Source organism: Pelophylax lessonae (assembly GCF_965119305.1).
Source record: "Pelophylax lessonae genome assembly, chromosome: 1".
Classification (NCBI taxonomy): domain Eukaryota; kingdom Metazoa; phylum Chordata; class Amphibia; order Anura; family Ranidae; genus Pelophylax; species Pelophylax lessonae.
The window spans coordinates 430,634,243-430,661,291 of NC_138768.1; the positions used below are offsets into that span (position 1 = coordinate 430,634,243).

Consider the following 27,049-nt stretch of genomic DNA (forward strand, 5'->3'; position numbering starts at 1 on the left):
TCCACAGAACTCCGGACTCCACCTTTTGTCCGCTACGGTGGTACCAATTCAAGACTGGTCCAATTCATACCAGAAAACCACCTCCATGGAGGACCCCTGTTGGGCCCCACCTGGATCTATGTGGTTAGGAGCCTTAAGACAAGCCATCGGGAAGCGCAATCTTTGGTCCAACTGTTCCATGTATTAAACATAATGTACTTTTAAGTGTGGTAAGCTATATGTGTCTATTCTCATGACCCTATATTTTGATATATTAGGGTTAAAATGAATATTGTAGACTGTTTTCCAGTTTTCAAGATATGAACCTGTATTTATTTATATGTTTTTCTTTTTGTTTTTATGCATAAACTTTGAAGGTCTTAATGTAGTCCTAATCCAACAAAAGGGTGATTCAATCACGCCGGAGTTCCTGATGAAGCGAAAGGCGAAATGCATTGAACAAAGGCACTCACCCGTTCGATCGACTACTACTTTGACATAACATGCTGTATTGTATTGCATTATTAGTTTTTTCTTTTCATTATTTTCATTGTTTTCATTTTCTTCATTGTTTCAATGTCGACTTTTATTTACATTCAATAAATATTGTCAATTTTACTTTTCTTTCGTTCCTTCCCTGGCTTGCCTACATACTTTCGACTAATAGCCCGTTATAGTCCCAATCCTTTTCATTCCTATCACCAGTGTATTCTGGGATCACTGATGTGGAATAATTTCTCTCTGTAAAATTACCTAACCGGGATGAGGACTATTTGTCGAGATATGGGTTACTTCCTTTTTCTTTTCATATATATATACACATATAATATATATATATATATATATATATATATATATATATATATACACATATAATATATATATATATATATATATATATATATATATATATATATATATATATATATACACATATAATATATATATATATATATATATATATATACACATATAATATATATATATATATATATATATATATACACATATAATATATATATATATATATATACATATAATATATATATATATATATATATATATATATATATATATATATATATATATATATACACATACATATAATATATATATATACATATATACACATATATATATATACACACACATACATACATATATATATATATATATATATATATATATATATATATATATATATAGGGAACAGGTTCACATCTAGGAAGTTTCTATAACAGGAAGCTTCTAGATCACGTCTAATAGGCAGAAAGTGCATGCGCAGATCAGCAGACCAAAAGTTTCTTGCACACCCGCTAGATAAGCGACCCACCCAGCCACCATCCCCCATCCCCCATCCCGCACCCTGCACATTCACACCCCCTCCTTACCTTACACACAAATGCCACTATTTCGGCTGTAAACAGTGCAGGAGCCATGATGCACACTTACGACAGGGCCTGGACAATTTCCGGAAACGTGTGCACGCACCAAAAGTTTCGTTTCCGGTTTCATGTATAAATGTGAGAACGCGGTTTTGTATATTCGCGAATTCGCGAATAGTGAACATACACAACCATTAAGCAGATTTAACTTAGAAAAAGAAATACAAATACATACATTTGTGGACACCAGAAAACTTTATTTAGACACATGAAGACATTTTAAAAAAAAAATTGGAAACATGCTGTTTATTACATTTGTATTTTTCAAACCAAAACAACCTTTGTACAACATTTAGACCATATACATCGACAAAGAGCCCATAATCAACAGATGCATGTGCAGATTGACAGAATTATGTTAACAGCAATAAATACTTACAGAGAGTCAACACACAACACAGCCAAATCTCACCTCCATAAATAACAAAGGGCCAAAAATGTTACCCATAAAACATGTGACACACAAATATATTGGACCTCTTCGTAGGTCAAATCTTTCCTGATGTCTGAGTGAGCTATATATAATCCAAGCAAACACACCCAGAATGGTAACGCCCAGTCCAAAAATTAACTGTGTGTATCCTGTGTGTTTTGGAGCATGCTCAGTTGCCAAAACAAGGGAAATAGAAATGAGGAATAGAAATGTATGTAGGTGTGTATAGTATATGTGAATTGAAAAAATTCTCTCTTGAAGTTTGCTAGTCATTATTTAGAATGTTTAGATACAGGAATACATACATATATATACAATTACGTGAGAGAGAGAGAAATATATATTTAGGGAAACAATTGAAACACACCTTTTGGGATTTGAGAAGTGAGATTGTGACGATTGAACAGATATGTAAGCCAACAATCTGACTCATCACTCATGAACATCCCTAAATTTGGCGTGGCAATTATATCAGGCGTTCTTATGTGCATTTTGGCTGGCGTTTTCACAGGCGTTTTGACATGCATTTTTTGGGCAGGCATTGTTATATGAAATCACCTACAAAAGCCCCAAAAACAGACCACAAACACGTACATGTGAACGTAGCCCGTTTGGGGGCGTTTGAGGGGGATTTGTCCAGCTCAAGGATCAGCTCCCAAAACAGGCAAAAAATCCAATCCTATTCAGTTCAATGGCCCCTGTTCCCATGTGAGCATTTTGACGGCATGAGGAAAACACCCAACGCTCACTGAGAAATAGCACAATGATTAGGGAGTCTGCCTTCCTGCTGTAGGTTTGTAAGTTCGAATCCGGAAGGTGCCCTCTGTATGGGCAACACTTGGATATCTCCAATCCTCCAAATGTTGACATCATTAATTTTGTTCATGTTTGAAAAAGGCATGTGTATCAGCAAACTTTTAATCCAAAGACATGAACAAAATACAAAAGATGCCCCATAAAGTCAATATGTAGCAATATTGTGAGCTAAAGCTCTATTTGTTTGTTGGGCATACTTTGCTAATTAGCCAAGTATAAGGGATATATATATATATACCTTCAGTTAAATGTGTAGTAAAATGGTAACACTTGGCCATACCCATATGGAAGAAAAGGTAGTATTTGCAATATATTTCTAAAAACATTCTTTGGAAACACATAAAATATTGTCAAAATTGTGACATTTCCTTGATATGTGTGAAATGCTAATAATCTTTCTTTGAAATATGTTTTACATCTATTTTTTTTCTATCTGACGACCAATTCCCCAATGTAATATTTTGTGGGTTTTTTCAGAGAATGTGGAGGTTCTATATAAACACTGTAGATTTGACTGCTATGATTTCGGAGTTAGCAGGAAAGGTGTATGGAATGTGATGGTGTTTACTAAAGGATCCCTTGTTGGAAGTGTGCATGTTTTTCCAATTCCGCCGGTTTTTGCCATTTTCTATGGGCGAGACAGCGGATTTGCAAGCGGTATTCAAAAAAAAATTGACCCAAAATCGCGCTGGCGAAATTTTTTGAGCCAATTTGGCGTTGCGCATGCGCACATTCGCGAGTTCGCAGCTCGCGGCTGGAGGAGCTGTTTAACCTTTCCACACTTTCGCAGATATCTCTCTTTCTAAGTCAGTTTTTGAGATTTTTTAAACGCAAGTCATCTCCAAATTGACTTCCACACCTTCCACAGTGATTTGGGATTTTTGGGGGTACAGGGGAAAATTTGGCTAAACTTTAGTCGAGCTTTTAGCTGGCGTGGTTTTAAGTCGCGCTCTGACCATATTGCATCTTAATGAATCTCACACTAGGCGCTATTTTCCGCCCGCCGTTCTTTGAATGCCAATTTCAGACTTAAATAATCGCCGCTTCGCAAAATCACGCCGAAACGCCAATTCGCCGTACTATGAATCAGGCCCTTAATCTCTGAGTAGAGTTCCCCTTAAAGTGTGCAGATATTGTGCACAGGGTCCTTTAAGTGAGAAGAGTGGAGGAGTCAGTGTGATGTAGATGTTTGGTGTCTTTAGCAAACTCAACAAGGGCCCAGAAGGATTGCTGTGCAATCGTGACCAGCAACAGAAAATAGCATGTGCAAAGTGTTTCTTTTTTGCGGCTTTAAAGAGTAGAGATGATCGAACTTTTCAAAAGTTCGATTCGGCCAGAACATCCGAACTACCCGAAAGTTCGGCCCGGATTTCAGAACCCCATTGAAATCAATGGGACCCGAACTTCGGTAATCAAAAAACACCATTTTGAAGCCCTAAAACCCAATAAATGCCCCTAAAAAGTGCCTAGGGTTCTGGGTCATACCCCAGGGACTATTAATCACACAAAAAAAGTTCATTTTTTGATAGAGAGACAATTATTGGAAAAATTAAAATAAATAAATAAATAAAAAAAATAAAAAAATTCTTTGGATTTAGTATCTGGGGGGTCTAAAAAGTGTACCTGTGAAGTTTCAGCTCTGTAGCATGTCCAGAACCAGAAAAAAAGATAATTTTTCAGTAGAGCAGGGATGGTGGGACCCTCCTTTTACACCTATATGATCTTTTTTTGGGGGTTCTGGACATGCTACAGAGCTGAAACTTCACAGGTACACTTTTTAGACCCCCCAGACACAAAATCACACAAAAAAAGTTCTTAAAAATTGTCATTTTCGATAGAGAGCCAATTATCGAAAAAAAAAAATTAAAAAATATCTTTGGATTTAGTATCTGAGGGGGGGGGGGGGTCTAAAAAGTGTACCTGTGAAGTTTCAGATCTGTAGCATGTCCAGAACCATAAAAAAAAAAGATTGTTTGTATTATAACACTTTCAGCACAGGATGTTGGCTTCTCGCTTTTCACACCTTGCCGGTTTAGCAGGCGTTTTTTTGGGCATTTTTTTGGGTTCTTTTGAGGCAGGAAAAACATCTGAACTTGTGTATAGTGGTAAATACACCACTATACACAAGTTCAGATGTTTTGCCTGCCTCCAAAGAACCCAAAAAAATGCCCAAAACTTGTGTATAGTGGTGTATATACACACATACTTATATGTATATACACACCTAGACATATATAGGTGTGATAGGAGCGTAACTATATTGGTGTTAATTATTTAATTAGCGCAAGTAGTTTTTTCTGCTCCTTTCACACCTATATATGTCTAGGTGTATATATACAGACATGGGTGTGTATATATACCCCCTATACACATGTTCAGATGTCATGTCTGACTCCAAACATGTGCTCAAAAAATCACTATAGACGCCTGCAGCCAAAAATGCTGGCGGCGGCGAAGCCATATCCCTGCAGCGAAAGTGACTTGAGAGAAACTAGCTTTTCTCTATAGCGGTCACCCTGCTATGGAAGGGTTTGGTCACCCTGCCATAGCAGTCACTGTCAGTTCACCCTACACTACATTACGGTCATCCTGATATGGAAGGGTTCGGTCACCCTGCCATAGCAGTCAGTGTCAGTTCACCCTACACTACATTACGGTCACCCTGATATGGAAGGGTTCGGTCACCCTGCCATAGCAGTCAGTGTCAGTTCACCCTACACTACATTACGGTCACCCTGATATGGAAGGGTTCGGTCACTGACACTTCACACTTTCCCTACAGAAACTAAATTTTTGAAGCTAACTAAAGTGTAAAGGAGCACTCTATCTACACTAGATATCCCTTTCCTCACACTAATAAATGCTAAATGACACTTTTGAAGCAAAATTAACAGAACTGCTTCCACTCTCTTCCATGTCCTGTATAACAATGCTAGGAATTTGGCAGGGGCTATCTTATATACTGGGGGGCGTATTCACTAATGATTGGTCTAGGGACCCCCTAGTCACTCCAATCACATTCCTAGCATTCTCCTGCCCCCTCAATTGGCTTTTGCTAATGCTTCTTGTCCAATCACAGGCTTTTAAAGCCCATTTCCTGAACCATTGCATTTTAGTCGGTTCTGGTTGCCGAATTCCGAACTTTTTGGGCAAAAAGTTCTAAATTCGGCCGAACCTCGAACACCCAATGTTCGGGCCGAACCAATGGTTGACCCGAACCGTTCGATCATCCCTAGTAAAGAGATGGGATCAAAGTGTCTGCATGCAGTGTACACAGGTTGGGCTTCTGCCTGCCCATCAACCCTTATAATACCAAGGCTCAAGGGAATAGGATGTCCCGGATTAGGTTCTAGAAGGATGAGAGTGACACCGACAGCCACCTGGCCGACAGGAAGCTGTCAATGGTTGATCTGCTCACTCAGTCACTGTCGACTATCCATGCCATCTAGGCTGTGGCGCCTGCTCGCATCCCCAGGGCAGCCGGGTCCCTGCTCTCAGTTGAAGGCCATTGTCTCAAGAGAAAGACTCTTCCTGGGACCAAGCTATTTACAGTATGTCCTCACCCAGCATTCTCTCTCTCTCTTAGCTGGCTGGAACTTGTAGTCTGCAGCAGTCTGGCTCCAATGCAAATCCTGGCTCTTCAGATCACATACCCCATGATCCTTTGCTCTTAGCTGTGGTCTCTGCTTGCTCTGCATTTAGGAGATGATGACACAGTGTCCAGGCTGAGCACTAGAGTGTTCGGGGCAATAAGTATGATGTTTGTTTTTTTTGTTTTTTATTTAACTTTTAATATATTTAAAATGTATCGCACTTATCACAATCCAAAGACGTGCACAAGAGTAGCACGATTGGTTCCATAGCAAAAGGCTTGCTCTGGTGAAAAAGGAGTCAAAGTTGGAGGTGATCTGCTAGGATTCACTGGTGGTGGAGTCTTGTTGAGCACCTGTTTTTGAGTTGATTATCTCACACAGCGGCAGGATTATCCATTGATCCTTTGGACTGATTACATTTATTAGCCCTTAACAGAGGTGGAAGGATTAATTTGTTTATTTATTTTTTGGATTTATTGAATATCACTTAAGATTTTTTTCCTTTGAACATGTTGTAATAGATACATTGTATGTTTATTTCACTTGAAGTTTTTTGTATTTAGTCACTTTGTAGCGATCTTTTCTCACGATACTTAAAGATCTTTTTTTGCTATTATTTTTTATATTATATTTTATTTTATTATTATTATTTATTTTATTTTATTTTTATATTTTATATTTTATTATTTTTTATATTATTTTTATGTCATCTTTTTATGTCATTCACAGATGAGTTGAGATTGGGCTGTATTTTCATTACAGTTCTATTTATTGGAGTGAAGTGAAAGCACTTTTTAATACGGGCAGCAATTCATTATTGGGTAATAATTTTTGCACTTGTGCACTAATATTGGGATAGATGATATTGTATGGTTTATATCTTTTAGATACGTTATTGCGCTGATTAGTAATCATTAAGAGGTAAGTATGACATGTTTGTTTTTTTAATTTAATCTTTAACCAGTCTTTTACTGTGGCAGGGCGGCTCGGCTGCGCATATTCACGTAGTACTACGTGATTATGTGCACGCGGCCTCGGACGCTGAGACCGAGCTCCCGCTGTGATTAGACACAGCAGGAGTCAGGCAGTGGGAGGAGCGGCGGCGATAACCGCCGGCCTCTCGCAATCGTCAGAGAAACTGACAGAAGACCCACCTGCTTATAGTGGGTACGGAAAGTATTCAGACCCCCTTAAATTTTTCACTCTTTGTTATATTGCAGCCATTTGCTAAAATCATTTAAGTTCATTCTTCTTCCTCATGAATGTACACATAGCACCCCATACTGACAGAAAAACACAGAATTGTTGACATTGTTGCAGATTTATTAAAAAAGAAAAACTGAAATATCACATGGTCCTAAGTATTCAGACCCTTTGCTCAGTATTTAGTAGAAGCCCCCTTTTGATCTAATACAGCCAGGAGTCTTTTTGGGAAAGACAAGTCTTTCACACCTGGATTTGGGGATCCTCTGCCATTCCTCCTTGCAGATCCTCTCCAGTTCTGTCAGGTTGGATGGTAAACGTTGGTGGACAGCCATTTTTAGGTCTCTCCAGAGATGCTCAATTGGGTTTAAGTCAGGGCTCTGGCTGGGCCATTCAAGAACAGTCACAGAGTTGTTGTGAAGCCACTCCTTCGTTATTTTAGCTGTGTGCTTAGGGTCATTGTCTTGTTGGAAGGTAAACCTTCGGCCCAGTCTGAGGTCCAGAGCACTCTGGAGAAGGTTTTTGTCCAGGATATCCCTGTACTTGGCCTCATTCATGTTTCCCTCGATTGCAACCAGTTGTCCTGTCCCTACAGCTGAAAAACACCCCCACAGCATGATGCTGCCACCACCATGCTTCACTGTTGGGACTGTATTGGACAGGTGATGAGCAGTGCCTGGTTTTCTCCACACATACCGCTTAGAATTAAGGCCAAAAAGTTCTATTTTGGTCTCATCAGACCAGAGAATCTTATTTCTCACCATCTTGGAGTCCTTCAGGTGTTTTTTAGCAAACTCCATGCGGGCTTTCATGTGTCTTACACTGAGGAGAGGCTTCCGTCGGGCCACTCTGCCATAAAGCCGCGACTGGTGGAGGGCTGCAGTGATGGTTGACTTTCTACAACTTTCTCCCATCTCCTGACTGCATCTCTGGAGCTCAGCCACAGTGATCTTTGGGTTCTTCTTTACCTCTCTCACCAAGGCTCTTCTCCCCCGATAGCTCAGTTTGGCCGGACGGCCAGCTCTAGGAAGGGTTCTGGTCGTCCCAAACGTCTTCCATTTGAGGATTATGGAGGCCACTGTGCTTTTAGGAACCTTAAGTGCAGCAGAAATATTTTTGTAACCTTGGCTAGATCTGTGCCTTGCCACAATTCTGTCTCTGAGCTCTTCAGGCAGTTCCTTTGACCTCATGATTCTCATTTGTTCTAACATGCATTGTGATCTGGAAGGTCTTATATAGACAGGTGTGTGGCTTTCCTAATCAAGTCCAATCGGTATAATCAAACACAGCTGGACTCAAATGAAGGTGTAGAACCATCTCAAGGATGATCAGAAGAAATGGAAAGCACCTGAGTTAAATATATGAGTGTCACAGCAAAGGATCTGAATACTTAGGACCATGTGATATTTCAGTTTTTCTTTTTTAATAAATCTGCAACAATGTCAACAATTCTGTGTTTTTCTGTCAGTATGGGGTGCTATGTGTACATTCATGAGGAAGAAGAATGAACTTAAATGATTTTAGCAAATGGCTGCAATATAACAAAGAGTGAAAAATTTAAGGGGGTCTGAATACTTTCCATACCCACTGTATGTAAACAAAGCAGGCGGGTCTTCTGTCAGACAGTCAGGGACAGATCAGGAGTTTCAGCTAATCTGAAACCCCGATCTCTCTGTGCCTGTCACAGAACCTTCCCCCCACAGAGTCAGTAATCACATTTAGGCATACATTAACCCCTTTGATCACCCCCAGTATTAACCCCTTCCCTGCCATTGTCATTTATACAGTAACAGTGCAAATTATTTAGCACTGATTACTGTAGTAATGTCACTGGTCCCCAAAAAGTGTCAAAAATGTCAGTTAGGGGTCCGATCTGTCCGCCACAATGTCGCAGTCACACTAAAAATCGCAGATCACTCCATTACTAATAAAAAACAAAAAATAAATAAAAAGTCCAAAAATCTATCCCATAGTTTGTAAACACTATAACATTTGCGAAAACCAATTAAAATACTTTTTGGGATTTTTTTTTACCAAAAATATGTAGCAGAATAAAAATTGGTATAAACTGATAAAAAAATTTTGATTTTTTAATTTTTTTATTGGGAATGTTTTATAGCAGAAAGTAAAAAATATTGCGTTTTTTTCAAAATTGTCTCTCTTTTTTGTTTTATAGCGCAAAATCTAAAGACTGCAGAGGTGATCAAATACCACCAAAGCTATATTTGTGGGAAAAAAGGGCATCAATTGTATTTGGGTACAGCGTCGCACGGCTGCGCAATTTTTCGTTAAAGTAACGCAGTGCCGAAAAAAATACAAATTCGCAAAAAAAATGGCCTGGTCATTAAGGGGGTAAACCTTCCGGAGCTGAAGTGGTTAATATCACTTTAATTCACTTTTCACACTTATAGTGGCAGAATGTAAAAGTGTTGCACATAGGAAGTACTTGAACTTGTTGAACATGTCGGAAATAGCAAGAAAACGGTTGCATGGCTTTCATGAATTTGGCTTAAGACTTCATAATACAGCTATACCATCAGGGGAAAAATAAATCAAACGCTTTATTGAATCACTCCTGTTTTCTTTTCAGACTGCATATTCTACATTTATTTTCTCACTTCAGACTAGCACTTTTAGACAATGAGACTGGGGTGCCCTGTAGAAACTTACTCCCTCATACTATATGCAGCATGACTGCCAAAGCAAACTTTAAACTGTGCTAAGATTTTACACAGTCAGTCTGCAGCTGCCATACATGCCACAATTGACATCATATTACAGCAAAAACTCCCAATCTCTTGTATATTCAGGTGGCACGACTCCATTTTCATCCTAGATTTTACTACTTAAAATTGCCAAAAAAAGCACATTTTAGTGAGATGAGAAAATCTGAAAACCTCGCTTTCCTGCAAATCAATCCTAAAGTGCCAGTGTTGTTAAATGACATGTCAAAAAACTGACAATGGCAAATGAAAATAAAAGGCAGTGCCTGTCTTCATTTAGCTTAGTCACTGGTGATATCTGCTTTATCTCTAAGAAGAAGACATGTTGCACCATCTGTATGAGTGTACTGCTTATGATGGCAGTGCCCTATGGTGACTTGACACCACATAGGAGGAGCAATGTACTAGCACGTCGAGGAGGAAAAAGTGCTGCAGTCAATGACTCGGCTGGGCTGCTTGTGGAGTGCATCCATGGTTTGTGTGACAGCAACAGAAGCTGCAGAGAAATGCTGCTAGAGGCACAGATGGGAAGCAGACAGGCACTGGTCCAGTGTGAGCAATGGTCTGCCTCTGACTGAGCTGCCTCCCAAGTGCTGGGGACTTTTCAAGAAAGCACATTTTACAGCCCAGACTGCTTGGACTTAGTAAGACCCCCCTGCTTATATCTTAGAAGCTTTTATTCCTACTGAATTAGGATGGCGGAGGCTGAGTTGCACAGGGAACGCCTGCAAGCCATAGCAGTAAGTTCATTGTCTTTGAATTGTCTCTTTTGTCTTGAAAAACGGGTGTGTGTCATGTGTTTGAGGTTCCGTCAGGGGAGACTGAGCATTCCAACATAGTAACCGTTGCTGAATGGAGGCAGCACGTTTCATAGCAGTCTCCACTGGGGGTTCTGCATTTACTGGAATATTGTCTGTGCTTGTGATTTCAGCTTCTTTATTCGGCTGCATACACCTACTGTTCTCTACTGGTAGATGTGAACTGAGGCACTAAAATTTCACCTTATTTAAAGTGGAACTTAAGTCCCCAATAACCTCTGTTCCAGAGATGTGACATCTGCGAAGGCGCCAACATCTTTTCCCCATCTTTGCTTATCTTTATGAGTTGGCATAGAATGGTGCAACTCCCGCACAGGAGTTCATTCATCCCGGCACTGAAGTGTAAAGAATGTACAATAATCTCCCCATGTGCATGGAATTCATTTGTTCAGGCACTGAGGTGTGCCAAGAATGTACACTGGCACAGTTCATTCTTTACAGCACCAAGGTGTTCCAAGAATGTACACTGGGTTACGCATGTGTACGGGAGTTTATTCAACCCAACACCAAGGTGCGGCAAGAATGTAGACTGAGTTGCACATGTGTACGGGAGTTTATTCAACCCAAGACCAAGGTTCTCCAAGAATTTACATTGACTTGCACATGTGTACGGGAGTTTATTCAACCCAAGACCAAGGTGCGCCAAGAATGTACATTGAGTTGCGCATGTGCATAGGAGTTTATTTATCCCAACACCAAGGTGTGCCAAGAATGTGCACTGGAACAGTTCATTCTTTACAGCACCAAGGTGTTCCAAGAATGTACACTGGGTTGCACATGTGTACGGGAGTTTATTCAACCCAAGACCAAAGTGCTCCAAGAATGTACATTGAGTTGCGCATGTGCATGGGAGTTTATTAATCCCAACACCAAGGTGCGCCAAGAATGTACACTGGCACAGTTCATTCTTTACAGCACCAAGGCGTTCCAAGAATGTACACTGGGTTGCACATGTGTACGGGAGTTTATTCAACCCAACACCAAGGTGCGGCAAGAATGTAGACTTAGTTGCACATGTGTACGGGAGTTTATTCAACCCAAGACCAAGGAGCGCCAAGAATGTAAATTGAGTTGCACATGTGTACGGGAGTTTATTCAACTCAAGACCAAGGTGCGCCAAGAATGTACATTGAGTTGCGCATGTGCATGGGAGTTTTTATATCCCAAGACCAAGGTATGCCAAGAAAGTACAGTAAGTTGAACATGCGTACAGGAGTTCATTCATTCCAGCCTCACGGTTCGCTGAGAATATCCACTGAGCTGTGCATTCTAAAGAAGAATGCAAATTGGCGGGTAAGTTTGTTTTATTGCCAAAGAGACATAGCATGTTTCTTCTGCAATAAAGTGCCTACCCACTCACAATTTTTTACTTTTTAATTTAGTTGCACTACATTATGTCACTGTAATTTCAAAAGTTCTTTTCAATATTTTTAAAAGAAGACTACAATACTACACTACAATAAAGCGTGGCCTGCAAAGAAGAGAGTTGGCACTTACCTGTCCCTGCACCTGCACCACCAAGCTTTGCTCTCTTGAAGGGCTACAGTGGCTGGAGAATCTTTACCATCTAATACACAATAATTCAGCTGTGTTGGGTGCCTGGTCCCCTGCTGAGCACTGCCAACTGTCCTGTACTGATGTGAGGGCTGGTGGATGGAACCATAGAGAGCAGAGGGGGACCAGGTATATGACACTCCTGGAAGTGTCAGAGACGGAAGGTTCTTCAGTGAAGTTTGGAAGCCTGGGTGTCAAGACTGTTAAGTAATAATTATATATTTACAGGGACCCCCTTTATTCAAATTTTAATTCTAGCACAAGAGCTACTTTAAATCAGCAGGTTTCATCACAGTATTACCTGGTGATCCTGCGATGAAGTCACTAACTGCCACTAATAAGAAGGCAATGATGTGCAACCACTAGTGCAACTGTAAAGTAGACAATGAGTGGATGAAAGGGACTGGAGGAGATAAGTAGCACCGATATTCAAAAAAGGATGGAAAAAGATGAAAACAATATTTATATCCTGAAAAAGAAAACATGGTGATTGTTTATGACACACAGTGCTTTAGCAAACCAAGGGTCACCCATCTAGGGTTTGATTTGTTTATTTGGTTTGATTGTTCTGTGGATTGCATAGCTTCTGTAGAACAATTTGGACATATTTGCCAATATACTCTCATTTCAAGAAATAGAATTCCAGGTTTTTTTTTGACTGTCACAACCTATTCTTTGTAACTTTGCTAGGCATCGGTAAGCCCCTAGTGTTTTAAATGCCCTAAATACTTTATTAGTGTGAACCCCCTGAGATATTTCCAGTCCATCTCAGGGCTTGGGTATTGCCACCCACCGTTGTGCATAGCACCTTCTTTTTCAATTTCCATGTTATAAGGTACATACAATCCAGCAAATAGATATACAACTGTCAGGTGGTTTCAATATTTGGGACCAGCCATGAATAAAATATCAGTTTTAGGTCTGGCCCTATAAAATGATGGTAACTATTCTTATGTTATTTGAGAAATTATCCCAACTCAAGGTTTTATGCATCCATTCCTCCTTTGTTTATTCAACTCTTATCCACTATGTAAACACCCTGCACTCTGAGAACAGCATGAATGCTGTAAAATCTGCAATTCTGCCATAAGCCGAAAAATGCCAATGGTAAGATCATTAGGGCCAGTGGCAGGATGGCTAAGAGGATGCCTGTCCCTATGGCATTGCTCCTTCTGTAGCTGAGGCACTGAGATGTTACACTCACAACTGGCAATCAAGATTCAGCAGCGTTGGGGTCAGTGATGGAACAACATCTCACTGTCTCAACTACAAAGGGAACGATTTCATGCGGACAGACAGACAACAATTTAGCGATGCTTCCCCTGGCGATTTGCCGTTGCCATCAGAATCACCCATCTGACATCAGCCTGAGGGACTGCATATAACATTTGCAACCAGTCCAAATATTCTCTGGCAATTTAGGTTTTAATTATTCCTTCCACCCCACCCCCCTATACACACATGCATTGTGTGTTAGAGAAAATAATTGTATTATACAGAATTTTTCTTTTTTGTATGGCAAGCTCATAGCTGTGATTTTCATAATGAAACTTCAAAACAGATTAGAAACCAGCATGTAGAATGTACAAAAAAAGCATGTGTGGGCTATCGTATTATCTTACTTTTTTACAACTGATTGAGACTTACTTTGACCACGCTTCCTCTTTGTTACAGCCCTACATGATTCTCGTACAATTGTATACAATTTACAAATTTATGGTTCTGCCAAGACCATCCGTATCACTTTTCGGTTGTGTCTCAAATCAATTAATAGCATCAATAATGCAAGACAAAAATAAGTACGAACAAAAAAAAAAGCAAAACAATTACAGGCTTGTAGAAATGTGATACGTCAGAAAATGCTGATAGAATGGTCCATTGTTTACAACATTAATGTGGCGTTTCTGGCAGGGCTGGAGCATGGCCATTGTCAGAAACACACAAGTCTCACTGACTCCTTAGAAACATTTTTTTTCCAGCTCTGCTTTTTTTCTTTCTAGGCATTCCATATGCAATAGCTTTATCAAAAAACATACACTATTCAGGTTGCAGTATGCAAGTATGCAAGTTGCCTATACAGTAAAACCTTGGATTACGAGCATAATTTGTTCCACAAACATGCTTGTAATCCACAGCACTCCTTTATCAAAGTGAATTTCCCCATAAGAAATAATGCAAACCCAGATGATTCGTCCTTCAGTTTTTAGTCCATAAAAAAAAAGATTACAGCAACGTGATAGGTTGTGTAACCATAAAATGTCCATTCACAAATGGCAGCCTCCACAAGGGGATTAGAAGCAAAATCCAGCAGGAGCTATGGAGTATAAAAGAGAAGAGAGGCACCTCTAATGGCACTTTTCCACTGCAAGTACCGGCTCGGCTCTACTCGGCCCTGCTTGGCCCAGTTTGCTTTTCCACTGCTGATACCACATGGTACGGTGTTGGAACGGTTCGGTACGGTACGGTTTGCTTTTCTACTAAAGTAGTACTAAAGTTAAGTGGGTGGGATAACAATGGGGTGGGTGGGATTCTCTGACCAATCAGTGGCTAGTAGTGACTGCATGCAAAGGATTGTGGGATATGGTACCAGGTATGGTACCTCTTGGAACCACAATCGAGGTGGTACTGTTTTTGAGAGCCGTACCGTTCGGTTCCATGCAGTGGAAAAGCGCCGCTGTACCGTACCGTACCGAACCGTTCCTACACCATACCATGCGGTACCAGCAGCGGAAAAGCACAAAAGCGAGCTGAACCGTTCGGTTCCATGCAGTGGAAAAGCGCCATAAGTGTAGCAATATGGTTACATTTAATGAAGGTTCAACATTTAGCAACTCACATGGTTGATGATTAGAGAGGCACATCTAAGAATGCAGGCATCTAGGGTAAAGCTGACCACATAGACCATCTTCCTCACCGCTGTCAGTCTGCAATCATGACTGGGAAGACTACCCAGCAGTAGAGTGATCTGAAAGCGAGGCTTGGAGCGCTCGTGGAGCGCAGTGTGGAAGGGATGATGTAAATGGCGATGAGGAGGACAGTCTATGTGGACAGCTTTACCCCGGATGCCTGCATACTTAGATGTGCCTCTTTTATTCATCAACCATGTGAGTTGCTAAATCTTGTACCTTCATTAAATGTAACTATATTGCTACACTTAGAAGCACATCTCTTCTCTTTTATACTCAGTTGTGACATGGCGCTACTTGTATATCAAGACATCGCTCATTTATCAAGTCAAAATTTATAAAAAAATGTTGTTTGTCTTGCAAAACGCTCTTAAACCAAGTTACTCTCAATCCAATCTTTTACTGTATTTTATATGATTTGGATAGGGCCACCGTGGATCATAAAACAAATAAAAATATTTGGTGTAAGAAGTTCTCTTCATAGGAATGTTCGGATCAGGTTAATTCCACTGGATGATAACTTTTTTAAGCTGCAGTTGTATTAGTTTACTTACTGTTAGGTGCATGTGTTAAGCGTTTGTAAAATTCTTAACGTTATTACTGTTTCAGAGGTCACATCGCATACAGTAGCTGAGTACATTTTACGAATGTCCTAGCAGGTGGCTCCATGATCATGCCACACATACCTTCATGCCTGTGTCAAAGCTTGTAAGACAGTCGTTCTTATAACTTTCACAGTTCAGTTATGGAGAAGGCTGGTGTAAAGTATGTTGGAACATATAATAGTATACTCCATTCACACATGAACATTTTCCTTTCAAGCTTAATAATAAAGTATATCTAAAGCAAAACCTTTTTTTTTGTTATTTATTTATTTTTTTTAGTTTTATTAAGTTTTTATTGCTGTCTGTGTCCCAGCTGGGGAAATTCTCTCTGTTCGTGTCCTCGTGACCATTATGACTAGAACTCAAAGTGCGGGAAAATCCAAAATTATGAACAGGAATAGAGGAGAAACATTAACCGCTTGCCGACCGCCGCAAGTACATATACTGCGGCGGTCAGCCCCGTGCAGGCAAAGTGACATATGGGTACGTCACTTGCCTGCGAGCCAATAGGGGGCAAGGGCACACCGACCGGAGGCGCGCTCCCGCCCCCGCTCGCTCACATCGGGTCCGCCGGTCACTCGCGATCGTCCGTTACAGAGGGAGAAAGGCAGGCAGCTAATGTAAACAAAGCCGCCTGTCATTCTCCCTTGTGTAACAGCAGAGATCATACGGTCCTGCTATGTAGGATCGTAGATCTCTGCTGTTACATGAAAAGCCACATTCCTGCACAGTAAGAATCACGCCCCTAGGGACACACTTAACCCCTCCTTCTCCAATAAAGTTAACCCCTTCCCTGCCAGTGTCATTTATACAGTAACAGTGCATATGTATAGCACTGATTACTGTAGTAATGTCACTGGTACCCCCAAAAGTGTCAAAAATGTCAGTCAAGGGTCCGATCTGTCATCCGCAATGTCGCAGTCCCGCAAAAAAAATCGCAGATCGCCGCCATTACTCGTTAAAAAAAAAAACAATAAAAATGACAAAAATCTTTCTCTTAGTTAGTAAACGCAATAACTTTTGCGCAAACCAATCAAAATACGCTTATTGCGATTTTTTTTACCAAACATATGTAGCAGAAAACAAATTGGCCTAAAATGTTAAAAAATTTTGATTTTTGCATTTTTTTGGGGGGAATTTCATATAAAAAAATGTGAAAAATATTGTTATTTTTGCAAAATTGTCGCTCTTTTTTTGTTTATAGCGCATGATCAAAAAATCGCACAGGTGATCAAATACCACTAAAAGAAAGCTCTGTTTATGGGAAAAAAATGACGTCATTTGGGTACAGCGTCGCACGACCGTGCAATTGTCCGTTAAAGCCGAATCGCAAAATACCCCCTGGTCAGGAAGGGGGTAAAATCTTCCGGGGCTTAAGTGGTTAAAGTGGAAGGCAAGTCAAAACCTAACAAAGCTTAAATCTACTCCCACTCCCATTCTTAGTCTATTCTAAAAAAAGATGCCCATACTTACCTATTCTGAAGTTGCTCTGGTTCAGTCACATAATCTCTCTTGCATCAACTTCATTGTAGAGGAGAGATCGCTGACAACGGCTGCAGAGCCTGGGCGATATAGTCACCCATAGACTTACTTTGGCCCATCTGTTGTCGGCTATCTCTTCTCTACATTGAAGCCGGTGTAACGTGAGAATTACCTACCCCGTGAGAAAAACCTACCCTCGTCATTTCCGGCCAGGAACAGCTGAGCAGCGCAGCAGTGCGCATGCTCACAGACCCGGATACCTATAGGAACAGATGAGGAGCTGTGTAGTGCGCATGCGCATGCGCACTAGCATGAATTGATGAGGGTGTCCGTGAAAAAAACCTACCCACGCGGCGGGTACATTAAAACAGCTGGGCTACAATACAAGTAATCTCCGCTCCTGACCCTGTGACTTCCCTGATCTTGGCTAGTAAATATAAAAGCAGCTGGCGGGTCCGTGAATTATGTTTTCATACACCCGCCGCCGCTTTTATATTTACTTGCCGAGATGAGGGAAGTCACAGGGACAGGAGCGGAGATGACTCATATTGTAGCCCAGCTGTTTTAATGTACCCGCCGCGTTACACACACTGAGGGTGAACCGGAAGTGACGAGGGTAGGTTTTTCTCACGGGTAGGTAATTCTCACGGAACACCGGCACTGGGACCTGATCATGTGACCGGACAGGAGCAACTTCAGAATAGGTAGGTATATACATCTTTCTTTTTACAGGGTATATAGAATAGGTTTAGAATTGGGGTGGGGGAAGATTTAAGCTTAGTTAGGTTTTGACTTGTCTTCCACTTCAAAGGCTCATTTACACTTTTGCATTGTGACGCGTGTTGCAACATGCTAAAACAAATGTCTAACTTCCCTATAATAAAAGTATTAAATGCATCTTGATAGGTTTTTATTGCGTTCGCAGCAAGTATTAACAAGCAAGGGCAGATGATTCATGTAGCATTTACTTCCTGGATTCCATCTGCCCTTTAGCTCAGGCATGCAGCCAGGAGGGTGTGCTTAGATGAGAAAACCCCTCCTCCCCTACTGAAGACACCTGGAATGTAAGACATCATTTGTCTAGGTCTGGAAACCAGAAAGTAACTGAATAAATGTAAAAGAGAAAGTTTAAAACAAGTAAATATGATATACTTTCCTATTTATTAATGCTAGCAGCATTAGGATTACAAATAGTCAATGTTGATTGAGAAAGTGAAGCTCGACTTTAAAGGGGTTGTAAGTAAGAAGGTTTTTTTAACTTAAAGCTATCTATGCATTAAGATAAAAAAAACCTTCTGTGTGCAGCAAAACCCCCCTCAGCCCCCTAATACTTACCTGAGCCCCCTCCCTATCCAGCCATGTCCATGAGTGCCTCAGTTGTCGGGGACTCTCTCTCCTGATTGGCTGAAACACAGCAGCGGCACCTCTGGCTCCCACTGCTGCCAATTAAACTCAGTTAGCCAATCAGGAGAGAGAGGTAAGGGGCCGAATGGCAGCCCTGTGTCTGAATGGATTCACGGAGCTGCAGCTCGGCTCCGGTGCCCCCATAGCAAGCTGCTTGCTGTGGGGGCACTCAACAGGAGGGAGGGGCCAGGAGCCCAAGCCAGGGATCTGAGAAAAGGAGAATCTGGGTTGGCCTGTGCAAAAACTATTACACAGAGCAAGTAAGTATAATATTTTGTTATTTTAATAGAAAAAAAAAAATAGACTTTACAATCAATTTAAGCATTAAAGTCCTACCAGTATTTATTTATTTTTTATTTTGGCATTCATTTTTTCGTATCTAGCTGCGTTGGCTAAATCTCTACGGATGCCAATATCCTTATCTCTGAATTCACTGAATGCGTGATGAGGAAATGCTGCCCAGTGTATTACCTGATTCAAGTATTATCGTCAATATTCGGTTGAGCATAAGAGGGAAGTTGCACAGAACAGAGTCATTGACAGGAGATGTAATCCTGCCATGGAGTGATGGGACAGTTTTGCTAAAGTTGCCTGCAGAGGACCTTATAGGTCGCTAGGTGGCTCAACATACCGCCCATCAAAACCTGAAATATGTCTTTCAATGAGTCTTTGTCTCTTTCTGCATATTTTTTGTAAGGTTCCTCACAGACATTTTTTTGTAGAAAGCAGGTTTTGTTTCTGTGAATATCTTTGCCTGGCGGGAAAATAAAGGCCCTTTGAACCTCCTTTAGGGAAAGGGAGCCTTGACTGCTGGAAGCATGGCATCGCTGTGGGTGTGAACCTAAAAGTGAGGTTAAGTTACTCCCTTAGGATTGGCTACAAAGACCTCAGGTGACTGGAAACTCTAGGAAAAGGCTACCCTGGGGCACATCCAACTGCTCTAAGGAGATTCAGCTGTCACAAGAATTGCCCACCCCTCCCCTTGCCGTTGTGATGTTCTGTCACAGCTTTATTGGCAGTTTTGACCTTTCCAGCAATTGAAGTTGCTTTATGGGCTATGCTCTTAAGTAAATGTCTGGGGTCAGTCTTATGTATGTCTGGCAGTGATGGTAAGGACATGCCTCTTAGACTATGTGAGTTTATGTTTTATGGGTGCTCACAGTATAATTGTGATTGGCATTGTTGTTTAGTAAATTCTGGGGTCAGTCTAATGCCTGTCTGGCACTGATGGTAAGGACAGGCCTTTTAGACCAATGTTTCTTAACCTTTTTTTTGGTCATGACACCCTCCAAATATGGACAGCCTTGAGGCGCCCCATTCTAAAATGTAAAAACGACTGATAGTTTTACATAATGCAGCAACATCAATACATGTAGGACACACAACGTTAAAGGTGATTTATTCTTCCAAAGCAAATACACTTTTACAAACTGGTACTGACTAGTATTCCAATGTTTCTCTTCTCCCTCAGTTTTTCTCTATCACTTGGCTAATGTGACCTCTAAGCTGATGGACAGAGGCAAGGGAGGGTCAAAGAAGGATGATATGCAGGCAACTGACATCCTTATCAACTGATAATGTCATTGGTCATTAGAAGGTTGGCAGCTAGAAGGTCATAACCGTGTACAATGAAAACCTGGGGCTTTGTGTAACTAAAAGGCAGGTTTCATCCACCCACCAATTTGTATACAATTTTGGCGCAATTTTTAGGCATTATTCCAAGGCACCCCTGAAGAAACCTCAAGGCACCCTGGTTGAAAAAGGCTGTCTTAGACTATGTGAGTTTATGTTTTATGGGTGTTCACAGTATAACTGTGACTGGCATTGTTGTTTGGTAAATTTTGGGGTCAGTCTAATGCCTGTCTGTACTGATGGTAAGGACAGGCCTTTTAGACTATGTGAGTTTATGTTTTATGGGTGCTCACAGTATAACTGTCATTGGCATTGTTGTTTGGTAAATTCTGGGGTCAGTCTAATGTCTGTCTGGCACTGATGGTAAAGACAGGCCTCTTACACTATGTGAGTTTGTTTTTTGGGTGCTCACAGTACAACTGTGACTGGCATTGGTGTTTGGGACATTTGGAAAGTTGTTACTTTTGCAAAGTTCAGCTGTGGCCTTGCCTTATGTCCAACTTAATCAGCTTTTGTGTCTTTTTGGGGGGCAAGGTATTGGTTTATTAGTTGGTCATAAATGAGCCTATGCTTCTCAGTGGTCAAAGATTGCAGTGTTACTGGTTGGCAAGTAGGTAGTGCCGGTAGTAATGTTATAATTTGGATAAAACTTTATTACCTACATACTTTCTTCACACAAAATGATGTATTTTGGCTAGCAGACTGTAGCATTTGTATGTTCTTGACTATTTTAAATGAATACAAGCTTTAATTACACATCCTGGAGATGCAGGAGATCTAGTGGTATTGCATCCTGTTTTACTTAAAATCCTTCATTAGCAGAAATATGGTAGCAAGCCAGAACCATAAAATTGTAGTGAAGGCAGCACAGCTACTCCAAGTTGCGTGTCTGGCAACAGAGCTGGAATAAAAGCATCAGACTAGTTCCATATATGTATAATTCATCTGTAGCACACAGGAAGGAAAGGCAACAGAATAATATCTTTTTTACTAGCAATGCTAAAGAACAAAGAAAAATTCAGTTTTGGAGCTAAATATAGTAGCAGTGGTTTACTGTGTAATAATAACTGGGTTATATGTAGGAATTCAATGTTCAGCATTATCAGAGTAATTTAATGTCTGATGGTGTAACATTCAACCACAAGAGAAACCAGTGTTATGTGGTTGGTTCTACTAAACATAGTCGCTTTCTGTTTATTACTTTGATTTAGTTTGATAGTTAAAGCGTTTGTAACTCCAGCACATATTGCTGATATGTGGCTGCTGTACCATGTACTTGTGTGAGAAATTCTCATATTCTCTCTGTATTGCTTCATTTGTTTGAAAGCCCTTGTGTTCCTGCTAAGCTGGGAACTCAGCCTGCTTTCCTCCAATGCTCAGACTTGTCCTGACACCCCCCCCCGCTGCACAGCCATTCACTGGGGAGCTTAGTGTGCTGCTGCTTCTCCTCCCCCAAGCTCCTATGCAGCTGAGAACAGAGGGAATGTGATCACTTTTAAAGAGGAAGTAAACCCTCCTCTGCAAGTTGTACTTATAGGTAAGCCTATGATAAGGCTTACCTATAGGTACTGTAAATATCTCCTAAACATGTGCCGTTTAGGAGATATTTACCTTACATGCAGCCAGTGACGTCACTGGCGCATGCGCTCTGAAGGAACGGCCGCTCGTGCCGTTCCTTCAGAGTCCCGTGGCGTGACCGTCGGCTCCCACACGCGTGCGCGGGAGTGACGTCACCGCGGCTCCGGCCAATCAGATGGCCGGATGCTGCGATCCCGGAAGACGGGCGACTGGACATGTTGCCCGTCATAGAGGTAAGCGGGCGGCACGGCGGGGGCTCGTTCTAAAGTAAGTATTTCACAATGAGCTAGTATGCGATGCATACTAGCTCATTATTTGTTTCTCTTTCAGGGTGAAGAAAACAAAAAAAAATATGTGGGTTTACAACCTCTTTAAGAAAGGAAAAAAGGTATTTATAATGTTTTTCTATATCTATAAGACAATGGTTTATCTTACCATCTAACTAATACATGTGTACGACAGTGTGTTCTTTTGAAAAACAACAGAATTAGAGCCGGTTCACACTACTCCACTCCGACTCAAAGTCGCCCCATGAAGGAGCGACTTTTTAGCTCCGACTTTAGCGCGACTTTGAAGAGACTTAAATGTCAGGCGACTTTGTCTGTAGGGAATGCCTGGCTAATCTTTTTCTTCTTCCTGGAAAGTCTGATCACAGTCGCTTGAAAATAGATACGGATCCGACTTAGAGGCAACTCCCATTGAAGTCTATGTGCACAAGTCGGATAGAGGTCGCCTTGAAGTAGTACAGGAAACTTTTCTGAAGTCGGAGCGACTTCATTGGTGCATATTAAGACGGCTCTCATTCATTTACATTGAATTAGTAATGACAAGAGACTTGGGACAACTTGAGGGCACACAAGTCGCGTCCCAAGTCGGAGTAGTGTGACCCGGCTCTGACTGGCTGGATCACTAGGTGAAAATAAAGCAAACTAACAAACAAACAAATGCAGCCATCACATCTAAGAATAGGTAAGCTGGAATATAATAGGGGTTTGCTTTTGGATTTAATACAACTTTAAATCAAGGCTAAAGCCAACTGGCTGGCTAATATATGTGCCCTGCATACTGTGATGAATTAGGCTGCTAACCCTATACGTTTTCTTTGCTTAACTCTTCCTGGGTCTTTATGCTAGGAGTCAGGATTGACTTCCCAATCACATGATTTCTGTGATTGGCACAGTGATCTGCCAATCATTAAACACAGACTGGGAACTGTCTGTGACAGCTCAGTCACTGTGCTGGGAGCATGCAGTGGGCACTCTGTCTTGCAAGGAGGTGTTCTTAGTTGCACTTTCACTTACAGGTCCCCTTGCCACTCTCTCCATGTAACTGGACAGTGTAGCAATTAGCAGCAGTAAATAGCACTAATGAGCTCTCCTTCTAACAGCATGGCTACTTGCACTGCAGCAAATCTGACTGGACATTTGCGCTGCTTCTCTTTCCCACTCTCTGAGCTCTTCTATACAGCAGATTCAATAGACTTATACACAGTCATATTCAGGTCCTTACACTGCTTGCAGTTAAAAGAAAAGTATTAATAATTATGGAGCTGTTTTAGTTTGTGCATTTTATATCTGCCTGGAATACAGCTTTTGTATATTAAAAATGTGTTGGTATCTCTGCAGGTTAATAATACTGCCTAACAAAATGGAATAAGTGAGCCATGATAAGATATTCAACAAGCAGCGTGCATCCGTAAAGGTTCATTTACAACCTTCAATAAACAATGTAATTACAGAAGAAATGCAGCCCTATACAGTCTTTAGTGAATGTCTATGTATTGAATAAGTAATTATAGTCCCATGAGCAATCAATCCTATTTGGCAGAGATTCCTTAATAGGTTCCAGAAATCAAATGTGAGAGTTTGGTGTGCCAGAGCCCTCACCAGACAGAAAATATTAACCAGCTTATGATCATATGAAGATCCAGAGTGTTACTCGGTGCTCCTTAACTGTGGCATCCCTTTACCATTCTATGCACTCTTCAGATATCAAATCATTATGAGCCTTGTATCAATATCTTAGAGCCCAGGGACATCCTATCCAGAGTTGTAGCTAGCAGGGTAAACTTTATTGGAAACCGGCACTGTGCAAAATAAAGCTCACACGCGGGAGACCAAATGATGCTCACATAGTGTAGTATTTATTAAAATAAGAACTCTTAAAAGCTGCAGCATATATGTAAACAATGACCAAAAACAAAAGACTTACAAAAGATGGCCGCCGCTCCCAGTATAAGGACACATCGACGATGGGGTCAGTGCGTAGGCCCCTCTTGACGCATTTCATGCAAACGCACATTCTCAAGGGATCCCCCTACCCAATTATTATTATTGTTATTAATAACGCTGCCTGCATTCCTGTTGGGAAGATCTCCCCTCACTTCCAGTCTTGGTGACAACTTTGTTACTGGGTTAAGAGCAAGATAAAAATACTTTAATATGTATTAAAACAATAATTAGATTGTAAGCTCTAACAAGCAGGGCCCTCTAGTTCCTCCTGTTTTGAATTGTATTGTAACTGTATTGTCTTCCCTCATATTGTAAAGCGCTGCGCAAACTGTTGGCGCTATAGAAAATCCTGTATAATAATAAATGCCCAACAGAGGTTCTCACCTTTTCTCGTTCCACTATATCAAGTGTTTTGTATTTCTGTTGTGTTCCTTAGACTTTTCCACATTTTCTGTCTTGGTGACCATGTTGTCTTTTCAACATTAAGTGATAGGACCTCTTCAATGGGTACACAAACATCAATAAAATGCCAACAATGGTTCTTGCCTTCCCCAACTCTTTATTGCCGTTATGTCCTTGTTAGAGAGATTTACTCCTATTTCCTTTCTTGGTGTCTTATTTTGTTATTGGGACACAAGATGGACACAAACAGAAGTATGGGGTTCTAGTCCTCCCATTTTTATTTTATCTTTCAGCATACTTAAACAGATCAAAAGTGTACTTCTGAATTGTTTTCTCTATTCCCTAATTGATGAGACATCAATGTAAGATAAGCACACCATCCTTCACTCATGGACTCTGATAGCTTGCTTTGGTTAACCACTCCAGTTGGATACATCACCCTCTCTTTTCCTCAGGCAACGTATCATACCAGCAACTCACTCTTACTGATGTCAGAGCTTTGGGGAGAAAAATATTACGTATGAATGAAAGTGTCTCTAGCAATAACAGTGTTGTCTATGGCAGTCATAGGGATTGATTTACTAAAGGCAAAAATTATACTAAATCAGCAGTATCCCTGAATGCCCCTCTATGACTTAATCCTACTCTTCTTCATTTTTATACGATATCGGAACCTTATGCATGGACTAAATACGATCTAAAAACAGTCTCTCAAATAGTGTCACAACAATCATTAGTCCCTTTTTCCTATCTTAACTCCACTTATAACATTTCAGCGTATTATTTATTTTGATATTTTCAAGTCTCCCATGCCTTCAAAGCTCAGTTTTCACACTCTCCAGGTCACATTGTGCAATCTACCCTGGAAGGGATGCTTGGCTTGGAGTGCGGGGCTAAACCCTCCTCCCGTCTCTATTGCCATCTGATCTCCGTGTCCCTGCCCCCTCTAGAAGGATCATATAATTGTAGGTCCTTTCTAGGCTTTAGACTCCGTTCACACTGGGGCGACCTGTCAGGCGACCTGGTCGCCTGACAGGTTGCCGTGGGTCGCCTGCCCATAGATTAGCACAGGACCCGTTCTAATAGGAGCGAAACAAGTCGCTCCGACTTAGAAAAAGGGTCCTGAGCTTCTTTGGGGCGACCTCGGAGCGACCTGCATTGACTTCAATGCTATGAAGTCCGTGCAGGTCTCTCCGAGGTCGCGGTGCGAGCTGCGCACCACAACCTCGCAGGTCGCCCCGGCAAGTCGGGTCATTGCAATGTGAACCGGCTCTGACTGTGACATATTGCCCATGTCGTTTTGTTTGTTTGTTGAAGTTTTGATTTGTATTGTAGTTTGTTATGTTTCTATCAATAAAAGAAGAAAAAATTATTTAAAAAAAAAAGGCAAAAAGACTGTGCACTTTGCAAAGTGCAGTTGCGCTCTGCAAGTGAAGTTGCTCCAGAGCTTAGTACATGAGGAAAAAGCTTCACTTTGCAAAGAATACCCAATCTCGTGCAAGGAAAATAACAGCATTTTTGTTTGCACATGATTGGATGATGGACGTCAGCAGAGCTTCTGCTCATTTACTAAGCTCTAAAGCAATTGCTCTTGCAGAGTGCAGCTGCACTTTTCAAAGTGCACAGTCTATTTGCCTTTAGTAAATCAACCCCATAGTCTCTTATACTATGTTTATAGTGCTTGGGTGGGGGATGTGGACTACCAACTAGATATAGGGCAAATAGTTTTTCTTTGACACACTTGCAATTATGAGGCTTATAAGACTTATTTTGGGCAGACATTGCGCATAGGAGTGTAAACAGTGGCAAGATTTTAAATGAAGAATTTATTATACACGCAGGCCTTTATTGCTACAAATAGAAATGGACAGTGTAAATGGACAATTAATTTACTTTCATGCTAACACAAGAATGTCTGTGTAGGCTGTCGGTTTGTTGGAAATATTGCACTTCAAATGGACAAATAGAAAAGGTCTTTTTAAATAAACATCCTGACTTTTATAATTCTGGTGTATATTTTAAAATCTTTTAGCTTCCAGCTGTGTACTTTATGTCTGGCATAGTGTCTGTTGTAGCATGATCGCGCTGCTCATGGTATTAGTGCCTTTAGGTGGTGGTTATAAAGAAAGCTTCAGAAACCAGAAATGGCTGAATACAATCTTTGAATATTGCAATATGCTGGCATTGTCTAAATGAATGAAAGCCAAAAGACAGGTATAAACAGTATAGTGTTACAATGAGAGTT

The 27,049-nt window shown here is 40.9% G+C and overlaps 1 protein-coding gene across 1 annotated transcript in view; it reads left to right on the forward strand.

Moving 5' to 3' along the window:
* The first annotated feature begins 10,522 nt into the window (after positions 1-10,522).
* Positions 10,523-27,049, forward strand: part of LOC309563979 (paralemmin-1-like) — a 231,229-nt gene continuing 214,702 nt past the window's right edge. Inside the window, exon 1 of the mRNA XM_082268609.1 lies at positions 10,523-10,932. Coding sequence (XP_082124735.1) covers positions 10,888-10,932 — 45 coding nt within the window. The 5' untranslated portion in view covers positions 10,523-10,887. The remainder of the gene's footprint in view (positions 10,933-27,049) is intronic.